This window comes from Coturnix japonica, chromosome 8, assembly GCF_001577835.2.
Source record: "Coturnix japonica isolate 7356 chromosome 8, Coturnix japonica 2.1, whole genome shotgun sequence".
NCBI lineage: Eukaryota > Metazoa > Chordata > Aves > Galliformes > Phasianidae > Coturnix > Coturnix japonica.
Window position 1 is genome coordinate 2,396,565 of NC_029523.1, and position 12,557 is coordinate 2,409,121.

Below are 12,557 nucleotides of genomic sequence, written 5' to 3' on the forward strand. Positions count from 1 at the left end.
GTGTCACAAGGGCCTTGGTCTTACAGCCCAATCAGCATGTAGATACCTCCTCCTTTTCACATCAGACTGCAAGATCATTTCTGGATCATATAGAGACAATGCTGCGTTTACACCAAAACAGCTCACCCTCTACACAGATGCTATCACAAATGGCCAGCTCAGGTACTTCTGTTTATAGTATTAGCTTTTTGGATGTAGTTCTTCAAGCTCAAATGCCCACTTTTAGGAATTCATCTCAGAACAACAGACTATATACAGTAATTACTTTTTTTTTTTTTTTTCTTTCTACTTGGAGTTTTGATGTATGGTGTATATCAACTGTTTAATGGAGGTGGCCCAGGCTCAAAAATGATGGTCTTTAAAAAGCCTGGGGTGGTCTGTCTTAGGTAGAAGAAATAATACTTTTTTTTACCACTGTACTTTATATGAGCTCAGCTATAGACCCAAGAAAACCCTTAAGTGCCTAAGTAGTCCCTTAAAATCTCCATTAGATATTTTGGTGGATTCGGCATCATGTGAGACAGCATTAAATGCCTTTTCTCTTAGACATCTGAGCATTGGTTACACACAGAGAAGTGATTTGGCTGGCAGTTTGGGAGGTAAGCTGTCATTAAGCTGTGGGCTTTCAGAAGACTCCCTGATAGCATTTCTGCAGCAACTGACAGTGCTAATTTTGTAAGTGTACTCCAGCTCTTTTTAAGATCATATCGCTGGTGCAGCACAGATTAAATGTGCAGCTCCAATGTGTTGTTATGAGATGCCTTTTAAAATTCTATTGACAGCCTCTGGTGTAGAAACTTAGCCATCTGCTGCCGTCTGAAAGCATTGGAGGGAAAATCTATAGCTGGTGTAAATCCAGGCAAATCTTGCTGAGGAGGAGTTTGTCCCAGAGCTGCTAAATGGCAGACTAGACAAATACTATGACAATGTTTCTGTGAAGGTATCAGTCTCTGGGGTGCAACATCCCTTTCCAGTTTGGGAAATGCTTTGGGGTGTCATATAGAATTATTTTTGTACATAGTTAAACAGTGCAGTACATAAGGTGTTGTTTCTCCATAGGGGATATCTGCATTACAGCTTCAAGACAGTAGATTCTATGTGAAAATCTTGATAATGGAATAAAGCTTTACCAGGCAAGCATCTCACAAGAAGGACTAGGATAATATTTAAAATAAAAAATCTATTGTTGAAAACAGTAACTTTCTGTTACTAGCTAGTTCTGCATCTAGCTGGTTGGAGTTTACTACTTCTGTACAGTTGTCACAGTGGAAATGACTCTTGAAAAGAGATTTGGAACTATGAGCAGTAGTAGCCTTTTAAGGACTGTGCCTGCCGTCTTGAGAGAATGAGGTGGGTGACGGCAACCCAAAAGCAGAAGAATAAGGGAAGATGCTACAGTGCTGAAGATGAGGGTAGGACAGTTCTAGGGTAAAAGAGGTGAGGTTGTTTTGACTAGGCATGATTCAGCTGTATTATTCTGCATTATTGATTTCAGTTAATTCTAATAGATTTGCAGAATATGAATTACAAACACAGAACTGCTTGCTCAGAACCTCTACTTCTCAGCTCACAACAGCTGAGGTAATAGATCTTTTCTTTAATGAGCAAAGCTAGTGGCAGATGCTTTTCTATGTCTGAAATCAGATCTTTATGATTGTCACCACTTAGGAACTGTCAGAGAATGATGTCTCACACAGGGCAGCCACCTGCCACGAGCTCTGGACCCAACTGCTGTGATGTGAAGCAAGATCATCTAATCCAACTCCTGGTTCTTGGAAGGAACTGGTGCAACCTGTGCTGAACTTGGCAGACTTGTCTCTTTCCACTTTCTATGGGAATAAGAAACTGCTCTGTCCAATGGTGCACAGTAAGGGAGTCAATAGAGTGCAGTGAAGCAGAAACAAAGTCAGTATTACAGTTCAGTGGATAATTTCCAGATACTCTTCATCTCCACTTCTCTGCTACACAGCTAGGCCTACAATCTCCAAAGCACTGGATGAATTTCTTCCTCCTATTTGGTGCTAAGCTTCTGCAAAACAACCATGTGTTACTACCTAGCATTAATATTACGCTGTCAAGTGGTGATGAAGTAAGTAGCTATGTGAGTGTTTCACACTGTCAGACAAGAAGGTATCAAGTCAACAACAAGCCTTTGTTGGGTGCAGCACTTAGATTGCAGCCATCTCATGCTTCCAACTGTAAATATTAATGGTATAAGTTAGACCTTTATTGGCTACATAATACTTGCCTTAGCACGCTACATGACACTGTCACGTTACTTGGTTAATGATATTCCTTGATAAAAATTTCAAGTATGTTTATATCCTAGCGTTTGTTCTTTTTTCTACTTGATGATGATTAGAGAGGACTTACGTCAGTACGTTTTTATATTCAAGAAAGACTTTTGAAGTGATGCATGCTTGGAAAGTGTACATGAAATTCTTACAAAAATCTGTACAGCTCTACATCAATAATCACTCATTGAAATCCTATTTAAATCTTGATTCAGATGTTTGATAGTGAATTTACCATCTCCTTATAGCTTTTTTTTTCTTTTTAGTGTACTTCTTTCTTGTTGTCAGGAATGTTTGAGTCTGTCTTTACCCACGAAATTAAATTCTGATCTTAGAGACACTTGGATCAGTACTGCATACCTAGTGAAATAGCTGCTCATGGTAGTAATAGTGCCAGCATTCAATACTGAATGTGACTTGGATGAAGCTGAATCTACTAATTGCTTTTTGGATTTCTGCTGAAGATGCAAGAAGTTTATGAAGTCTCTTTACATGTTATAAGCAGCACAGTACATTCAGAAAAGGTCTCTATAAATACATTAGAGATTTCTCTTCACTTTTTGCTTCCTGCTTTTACCTTACTGCCACCTAAGGATAACTGATAGAAAATACATTGTAGTTCACATTAGAGGAATTTACTCTAACATGCTAGGATTTAATGGCTGCATTGTTAATGCCTTTCTTTTAAGATTTCCTAAATTTTTTTGATGTTCATGCTTCTTATGAAAAAAATATGCTGTCTCACCTAATTGCATTTATTTCTGTCCGCCTAATGCAAGGCATATTGACTGTGAGCAACTCAGCTCTGTTTCAGTCAGGTGATTAATTTGGATCTGTGGATCTCAGTACAGGCTGGAAGTAAGCATATTTTTTACAATCTGCAGAGTTTGATCAAAATTTGCCTTTATCTGCAGATGCAAGCTCTTTCCAGTACAGCAGCTCTTGCTCTGATGACTATACGAGGGCTCCTTCCTCCTACCCTGGTCATAACACTCCCATCAAGAGCAAGATTTAGTGAGGCCTAGCTAGGACTTATCTCCAGGTCTCCACCCTTGGCCATATGTCACTTGCTGGTGTTTGTACAGCCCTGGTACAAGAAAGGTGGAGTCTGATGGGTAGTCTTTTTGCTTATATAATGGAACTGTTGCAAGCTGGCATTGTTCCTGTACAGTATTTATTTTGGAGGAGACTATGACACTCTCCAGGAACAGAGCAGGTGCCACTGTCCATCCTCATGAATGATGGATTTAAACTGAGCTCAGTTTAAAGTCTACGATGTTGTTATTTTTATGTGAGGAATTAATCATATTCAGATATAAGCAAAAGATATCTAAACACTATCAAGATGAAGTCACAGAGTTAAACTGAAACTGAAGACTTCCTCAGACTTCGCCTTCCTCATAGGATTATTGGTTTTGTCTTGAGCATTGGAATAACCAGGAGTTTGTACAAATGGGATACTCAGGACTTCATTCCTGAATGCCAGTATGTGACTTGTTAAGCACTGAAGCATTTATCCTGGGGAATGATTTTTATACAAGCAGTGTAGATAACTTTCCACCTTAACATACTGCATTAATAGAATCTGTTGTAATTTAATCTATTCTTACATAAAATGGGTCTCAAATTCATTCTCCTTTGGATTTTAATGGTACAGACTTTGTGACACTTTTAACTAAAGGAACTAAGTTAGACCTATTAACTCTGAGCAGCTAAGACAAGGCAATACAGTAACTTTATTTTTAAAGTTTCATTGTACTGTGCCCAACAAAGGCAGAACACATTGCCAAACAGATAATTGGTTAACCTGTTCCTATAGTCTTGAGCTCCTCATCTTAGCACTACCATTCTCCCCTTTATCTTTCAGTATTCAATTCACAATTTGAGCCTAAGTTCAAGTTCCAGAACAAGAAAGGTAGCACACCAGTCTGCTGTAGAGGACTTCTAGAAATTATGGATGTTATCTTCATGGCTCCAAGAGGAGTTAACATTTTCACTTAAAATGGTCTTTCTACTTACAGAGCCACAGCCTTGCTTCAGCTGAATGCAGAGCAAAAGCACTGAGCAGGATAAAGCAAACAAGAACCACAAGGTTCTTAAAATTTCTTAAAATATTTCTGATCTCACACTTGAAATCAAGGTCAGTGCAGTCACTGTGAGATCAAGCATGTAGGGAAATATTACTTTCATGCTAACTGCATGGAGAGAAGCTCGCTGTTTCAGAGAGTATTGTTTCATAGCAGATGATACCTACAATGGTCAATTTATTTTTTCATTTCATTAATGAATATAGTGCTTGTGTGCTCCCAAATCCTTTCCCTGGCATTTTGCATGGTCTATCAACAACCAGAGCAATCTGCAGTGGTGCGAAAGCTGCTCTAGCTAAACAATGGCAAAGGTTTGTAAAGGGCACAGTTGCCGATTCCCCTGTCCTTTCCACTGTATTACAGCAGTGTCACAGCAGTTCTTATTCTTCTTGAAAACAGAATAAATAGTGTTAGAATAAATGCGAGCACTATTGTTTTTACAGTTTGGTACACAGAATCTCAGATATTTAAGTAACAAGCTCTTCCTCCCATGTAAATGTCTCTGTTTCAAAACACGTGTTTCTAATCATTTTAACACAAAATATTTTTCAGATCTTTGAGAATAGGATTTTTTTTTTATTGCTTTTTAGTGGGCAAATATTCTAGAAGTCCAACAAAGTGTGCAAAATATTTTCAGACACTATCTGGAATAGTTTCATAACAAGAACTGAAAAGCACTGTGCACAAGAACACACTTCACATACGGAGCACACCAAGAGATGCATAAGCAGATGAGCTTGCCACCCTTGCTTTATCTGGAAGCATTGTAACTCCATGGACCTTTCAATAGTAATTCTAGGCATGTGATTTGTTTCTGAGGCATTAGCATTATTTTGCCAGATGTATGTGTTATGCTGAGCTAGTATGTAGATAGGAGTAATGAGCTACAGGACTGCTGCTGTCTAAATAACGTAGTGGTTGCACCCGAAGACCATGGTTCCTATTTAAGCACCTGCATAAAAATGAGTAGATATTCTCAAACTTCTCATTGGTGGTGGACAACTTCCTCTGAAGCCACCTTCCAATCTGGCAGTAAATCCCATTTATCGCTTTGTACTTCTCTTTCAGTTCTGTTCATTTTTAGTGAAGAGGACAAACACTGAACCCCAAGAGGTTGCTGCCAACTCCATGTAAGTTATCTTTTCCATTATGAACTCCTCAACTTCCATCCAGTTTATTTTTCTTTTTAAAAGCCATCAAGGACAGGCCCAGGCTTTATTTTTCAGTTCGAAAGTGAGGCTGAATTTTGTCTTACTATTAGAAACTTTTGGTGAGTTCAGTAATTTGGATTTAAAGAAGTAAAATGTCTTTATTTTATGAACTGTTTTCAGTCTGCTTTTGGCCAGGCTGTCCAATGACACAAAGCATTATTATTTGAAAGTCACTGGAAGACAGAACTACTTGTTTCTGCTCTTACAAATATATAGAGATATATAGATAGACATACATACATATTTCTGAGTTAATTATTCTAAAGCTCTGAAAGAACTTCTATCAAATATTCCAGTATCACTGGAAGCCAGTAAAAAAAAAAAAAAAAAAAAAAAGAGAGAGAAAAGAAAGAACATTAATTCTCACAAACCATATGATAAAAAACATGTAAAATATAGTATCTGAACAATGCAGGGATGGAGTGCTCGAGTGTGTTCTGAAGTGAGCAATGACTGAAGTTAATGCCCATGTGATGTGACTGAGAGTCTACAAGGAAAACATCAGAAGGTGAGAAAAGGAAAACAATGCTTCTGCAACATAAAGGACGGTGCACAGACAAAACATGTTAGTCTGAATGTTAAATGTGTTATGTGAATACCCTACTTGAGCCGATTCCTATACTGCGGAGTGTTATGCTGTCATATGTCATCTGGGCTCCCTTTGCTGCTTATATTTACCACACACATTAAATATTCAGCTGCTTTGCACTGATGCATGCAGTAATGTCGGCCTCATGAGGAGAGTTCTTGTCTTGCCCAGCTAAGACACATCATATAACCTTATCATCTTTGCAACCTAATGTTTTTGTACCTTATGTTACAACACATATTAAATGTGTTTCTTGCAGTACTCTTTTAGAAGTTTTCTCTCAACCCTGTGTTTTGAAAACAGACTGATAGAAAACAGCAGAGGACATCAAGGAGCTGTGGAAAAACAAACAAACAAACAAAAAAACAACAGCTATGAAAATGGCCATGTGATGTTTGCAATGACTTTCATAGCAGAGGTTGAGGTGAGCTGTTTGCTGAGCCATGGCGCCCACAGGCAGAGCTGAGGAGCAGTAGGTGGGTGCAGCTCCTGAGCCAGGGCAGCAGCACTTCCCAGTTTCAGTTTACTTTCCTGGCTTTGCTTTGTTTTACCATATCCCTGGCCCAGCTGGCAAGCACTACTACCCTAGCATTGAGCATTTGAACTTAGGCTCAAAATCTGTTCAGATCACAGGTGTTAACAACATGGCTGTCCTGCTTTCACAAATGAACAAATGTTGAAGTATGGAAATGCCCTAAATACTCACAATCTGAAAGTGTAAAATCCAGGTCAGGAGCAAATCCGTGCTGTTCTCAAGGAGAACAAAGTTATTTCACCAATTGGTGGGGAAAACAAACAAACAAAAAAAAAAAAAACCAAAAAAAACCAAAAAAAAAAAGAAGGTGATTTTATCTTTTATTTATTTTTTTGTCATCTCAAAGAACGTCTCAAAATTGTTCTAAATTGTTTTTAACTGATAAGAGTACTGACTGAGAACTGATGCACTCTCTGGCACAGCTCTATTTGACATGTTACTGCTCTGTAGCTCTTCTTTCCATCTCTGTGGGTATTGGTAAGACAGAAGTATGTAACAGCAAGGCAAACAGGTAAAGCTACAGTGAGACTGTTCGAATGATCATTATCCATTAATAGCTTCATAAGTATGAATAAGTAAATAGGGAATGCATTATTCATGAATCACTAGGCATTAATTATTGTAATTAAGTATCATTTGCTACGTTCACATTACTAACCCTTGCAGTTAATGAATACATTAGCTAATCGCTGCAGTGCTGATTCAATCAGCATTCTGTGTGCCTGTGCTATGGAAGCCTGAGAGATTTTTACTGAATTCAGATTCAATATTGAACATAACTTACATGCTTATCAGTGTATTTTTAATGACACTGAATGTGAATTGTAACCTCCAGTGCGCGATGCTTGTCCTTGTGCCCTGGAGGATCAAATGATATCAGCTGGAAGCAACAGCAGCACACATCGGAGAACACAGCATTAGCTACCTTAAGCAGAATTTGTATTCTGGGATGTGAAATCTAGCACTGCTTTCAAGTTTCATGTATATTCACATGTACAATAGGAGAGGGTATGCTTTGCAAGGAAGTGCTGTCCCAAAGGTGCAGCTGAAGATAATACTCAAAAAACAATTCTAAAGCACATCCTGAGCTGTTTGCCAGTCAGTGTAGGGATTGCATTTGCCTCAGCATAGGGATTTTGTTTGCCTTTTGCTATGCACATTGTGGGCAGAATGGGCTATGGTGTCTAAATGGGACCTCAGGGCACCCTTGAAACACAAAGTAAAAGGAACAACCAAACTTTGTATTTATTTTATTTTACTCTCCAAAGATGTACTGCAGGTAACAGCTGTCTAAGTATCACAGAATGATGACCTGCTGGAGTTGGGGTTTTTTTGTGGCCTTCTTTAGGCTATAGTAACCAGTAGTTCTTGAGGTTGTATTTTGAAGAACTTTTCATTGCATTGAGAATTGCTTCCATTCATCCGTGCAGACCTTGCTGCTATATCTCAATTTTAAACATTAAAATCTTTAACCTCTCAGATCTTAAAAAATCTTTGCAATTGGATATATTTACAAAAACTAGTACTTAACAAAGTTTTTTCTTCATGTTTGCTTCTAAAGCTGTTTCCTTTAAAATGGCTCATCTTTCTTTGAAAGTATATATTCAAGAAAATAATTTTAATTAATCTGGAATTTGTTTCTTTTATCTGTTTAAGGTTATAAACTGGAAATATGAAGTCTGTTCCCAACTGGAGATCTGTGCACAGGTCAGAACCAGCCTATAGACTACGATGTAACTCAAAGGGAAGAAATGACCTGTCAGAATGTTAGCAGAGGCCTTCTAACACCCAGCAGTTTTGTAAGTATTGACAGTACAAAAGGAGAAAGCAGATAATAAGAGTCGTTTTGAGCTCTGCAGACCCTTTAAGCCCTCCTTCTCTTAGCTGCTTATTTGGGTCTTGTCTGTTGGGTTGTGCTATGCAACTGCCCTTGGACACAGAACTGCAGCTGGGGAGACTCTGGCAGCTGAGCAGCTTCCCTGGGCATTGCCAGCACTACTGCAAAGCAATGGGGAGATGCAGCCTCTGCTGGTGTGTGTGAAGTGGTAATATCAGAAAACACGGCACACTTGAAGCAAATGGACAGAGCTGTCAGCAGGAAATGAGAAGCAGACATAGAGACAAAGGCAGAAGGTTTATTTTGTGCAAAGACAGGAAAGTTCTGTACATGTACATGATGTGGTTGAACACATGGAAATATAGAGGGGTGAGGAGCACAGCTGAAGTCAGGAGATGTTTCATGATGACAAGGCATTACAGGAAGGAAAGAATTCAATTGCAAGAACAGACAATATTTTTGTATAGTGTACTCAGAGACCGAACTGCTGCTCTGCAGTTAACAAACTCTAAATGAACATGAAAACTCACACATTCCTTTAGATCTATATAAAACTCATTGTGCAGTCATCACATTTCTAGTATTGAATAGAAAGAGTTTTGGAATCTCCATACAGATGTATTTGTTGGTTTGCATGCTGCGCATGCAACTGTTGCTTGTCAGGCGTAATGTTAATGCATGAATTACTTTCTAGCTTTCTTCAACATTAATTGCTCACTTATAAAGGGCGAAGGAACTTTCACCTGATTAGTACTTTTTTCTTTTTTAAGAGCAATAAACAAAGAAAGAAACCTACCTAAATCACAAATCTAACAAAGATGTCATCCAAATAAATGTAGCAATTACCATAATAATTGTATTGCACTTAAGTTCTCATACTGAGGCAAATGCTCAGTACAGGAATGTGTGACATTTCACAGGGATGAATCATGGTATATTCCACAAATGCACAAAAGAATGTGAGGGTTTTCTTCCAAACATAGGAGCCTTATTTAATGATACCAGTGTTGCTGCTATTGTGCTTGGAATGATGTTAAAAGAGATAATCGGTTTGGGGACACTTCTGAAAGATGGAATAAAAAAAGAGACTTGATTCTCAAGCAGTGACTTCTGCTGCATTTTGTTGTAGCAAAATGGGAACCTAAACATCTCACTTATCACTCTCTGGAGTCATTTAATCTTTCCTATAACTCTGCTACATGCCACTGTCATTTGAAAACTCTATTTTAAATGGCTAAAAGAACTATGGAATCTGTACAAATATAATATGATCATCAGTGCCCAGAGAAGAAGTATTTGCACAGTTGACAAATGGTTTTTGCATTGAAGCATTATTCAGAAAAAGCTCACTTTTCATTGTTGTTTTATATTTATCAGTCATTCATTCATGTTGACCCTCCCAAAGGCATCCATGAATTCAGATATTTTACATTTCCTATGGTTTTTTGCTAAATCACCCAGTGTTCTTAATTTTCATTATTTCAAGAAACCATGTACAACCACTCATCTGAACTGCCTTCCTTAAGGAGGAACAAAAGGTTGGACTTTTTTCTATTGAGTCTATCTGCTGATGAATGAGTGAGACTTGCTGAAATTTGAGGAAATCTTCAGAAAAAAACAGCAAACTTATGATTCAAAATCTAAAGTACTTACTGGGCCTTTCTTGACAGAGAAATTGTAATGAAAATTGAGGTAACTGCAGTTTATCTCAGTGTGATGCACTGGAGGCGTAGAGGCTAATGGAGCAGAGATGCAGGATTGCTGCTAATCCAAATGGTTGTGCAAGGGGTCCCATTGCTAATCCATAACATTATTTATCCAAAAGCACCATACTTGATTTCGCAAGTGGGAGACCAAACAGCCAAGAGCTAGTAATGAAAGTATTATGTGGTGCCAGAGATAGAGACACCAGTAAGATTTAATGGTAAGATTAACCTCTCTGAAAGGAACAAACCTTCGCCAGCCATTGCATAGGGCCTGAATGCTACCATGGGTGTATCTCAAAGCTCCCCTTGTTATGTCCTGCTTTCTGATCTCTTCCACTCTTTGTGCTGACAGTGTGCATGTGGTGACATGCTGTAGTGGTGTGGGGATGAGACACCTTTTGAGATTTGTTAGCATTTGTTCTAATATGAAGTGAAAGCTCTAACACAGATGCAAAGTGGTTCATCAAACAGGCAAGAACTTGGACCTGAGGTACTGCATTACAAAGTTCTCATCATTCATTTTCTTATATCTTATAAAGTATCATGATGTTACCTGAAAGGTTTGTTTCCACGGTACAACCAGAGTTGAAGAACGTTTATGTAAAACTGAATCGTTCACATAAGTTCAAAAAACATTTAAAATGATTTTTCAAACTCAGATGCTTGCATTGCTTTGCTAAGCTCTTTGGTCAAGGCATCTTCTGTTTTGCTAAGCCAAGAGTCAAAGGGTTGCTAATATTCTTCCTGGTCACCCCATTCGACTGCTGGATCATCATCCATTCTCAAAATAAGATAGGAGAGAAGCTGAAAGAGATTCTGCCACAACAGTAAAGAGACAAAAAAGGAGAGGTCGCTTACATCGATCTCACAGCGGTCCCCAGCGTAGTTCACATCACAGAGGCAGTGGAATTTGTTGAGCAGGTTCTGGCAGAGGCCTCCATTCAGGCATGGATCAGAGCTGCATTCATCAATGTCCTTTTCACACCTACAGGGAAGGGTGCAAAAAAGTGAGATCCTGAAGTCAGGTATGAAATGCATGAAACTGGCACATTTTTAATTCAGAAACTTTTAACAAGGAGGCTGCTCCATTTGAAATCTGTAGTGTATTTCCACATGTGTTTTGTGGTCTTCAGAGAATCTTATTAACTATTTGATTAGCCTCTCTTAAATCTTGAACTTCCTGTGTTGCTTTCAAACATAGATAGTTAAGCTAGAAATTTCATTTCTGTGGCGCATTTCATGGTTAATGGTGCTTAGCAAAGTGAAATGAAAGCTGGTGTGTGGTTTTAGAGCTGGATACAGTGCAAGTCCTGCTGAACACTTGCTGGTCCATTTTCATCGTTCCTGCAAGCTGAGGGCATGATTTTCTTCATAATTTAGATTTTAGTCAAACCAAAGCATATTTTTTCATAACTGAATGCCCCTGGGAACGTTCACCCCTTTCTTTTCTCAATTTGAAGTGTCACTAGATGTCCAGCACAGTCTCCTCTATGGTCTCTCTGAGAGGTTGTGGGCACTAAGAATGTTAAAAAAGGCAGTTGCAGAATAAGGTTTTAAAAGCTTAAATTTGTATCATTAAATGCTTTTCAGCAATTCTGATGAGAAGGGAAATTTGAGCTGTAATATTTTCTCAAGGCAACCAACTGAACATTAATGAAAAGCATTTGCAACTGTTTAAAAAGTGGTAATGATTTGGTGATTCTCTGTCCTGACAAAGCTTGCCCTGAACTCCCTGCCTTCATTTTTATCAAATACCAAAAACAGTCAATCCTGTTCTTTTCCAGATAAAGAATCACATTTACCATGGAAGCAGAATGTGTGAAATTCACTCAGAGTTACCAGGCATTGTTTCGTTTAATCATGTCCATAACCACTCAATGTGCTGTTAGTGTCACATTAGAGATGTGCTGTTCTTTGCATTAAACACTTAGCTGGCTTTCTTTATTAATCCATGAAAAAGTCTCAACCATTTCCTGCAATGATAAATTATATTTACATACTTCAGAAAGTATTATTTCAGTCCATAAAAATTATACAGCTATGAATTTCCCTATGCAAAACTGAAAAACAAAATAGTGCAGGCAATTTGATACTTGAGTCCACCTGAACATCAGGAAGACTTTTAAACTGAACTCCCTTTGGTGATTCTGAACACTGCCTGAATTCAGTGAAAGTTGTTTTCTACAAACAGCTACATCTCCTTTTATTCAATGTTTTCAAGTTTTCCTTTCCAGCTATTATTTGCTCTTTCTTTTCTTTTTTTTTTTTTCCCCCTTGTAATCCTAAGTCAATTGATTG

General features: G+C 38.3%; 1 protein-coding gene and 1 long non-coding RNA gene across 3 annotated transcripts in view; one reads left to right on the plus strand and one right to left on the minus strand.

Moving 5' to 3' along the window:
- Nucleotides 1-12,557, minus strand: part of CRB1 (crumbs cell polarity complex component 1) — an 85,456-nt gene that overhangs the window by 10,778 nt on the left and 62,121 nt on the right. For both annotated transcript variants that reach the window (XM_015869340.2, XM_032446233.1), the window contains one exon: nt 11,118-11,244. In XM_015869340.2, the coding sequence (XP_015724826.1) occupies nt 11,118-11,244 (127 nt within the window). The remainder of the gene's footprint in view (nt 1-11,117; nt 11,245-12,557) is intronic.
- Nucleotides 1-12,557, plus strand: part of LOC107317101 — a 59,418-nt gene that overhangs the window by 6,181 nt on the left and 40,680 nt on the right. The window contains exons 3-4 of the long non-coding RNA XR_004308177.1: nt 5,450-5,511; nt 8,373-8,515. This is a non-coding gene — a long non-coding RNA (uncharacterized LOC107317101). The remainder of the gene's footprint in view (nt 1-5,449; nt 5,512-8,372; nt 8,516-12,557) is intronic.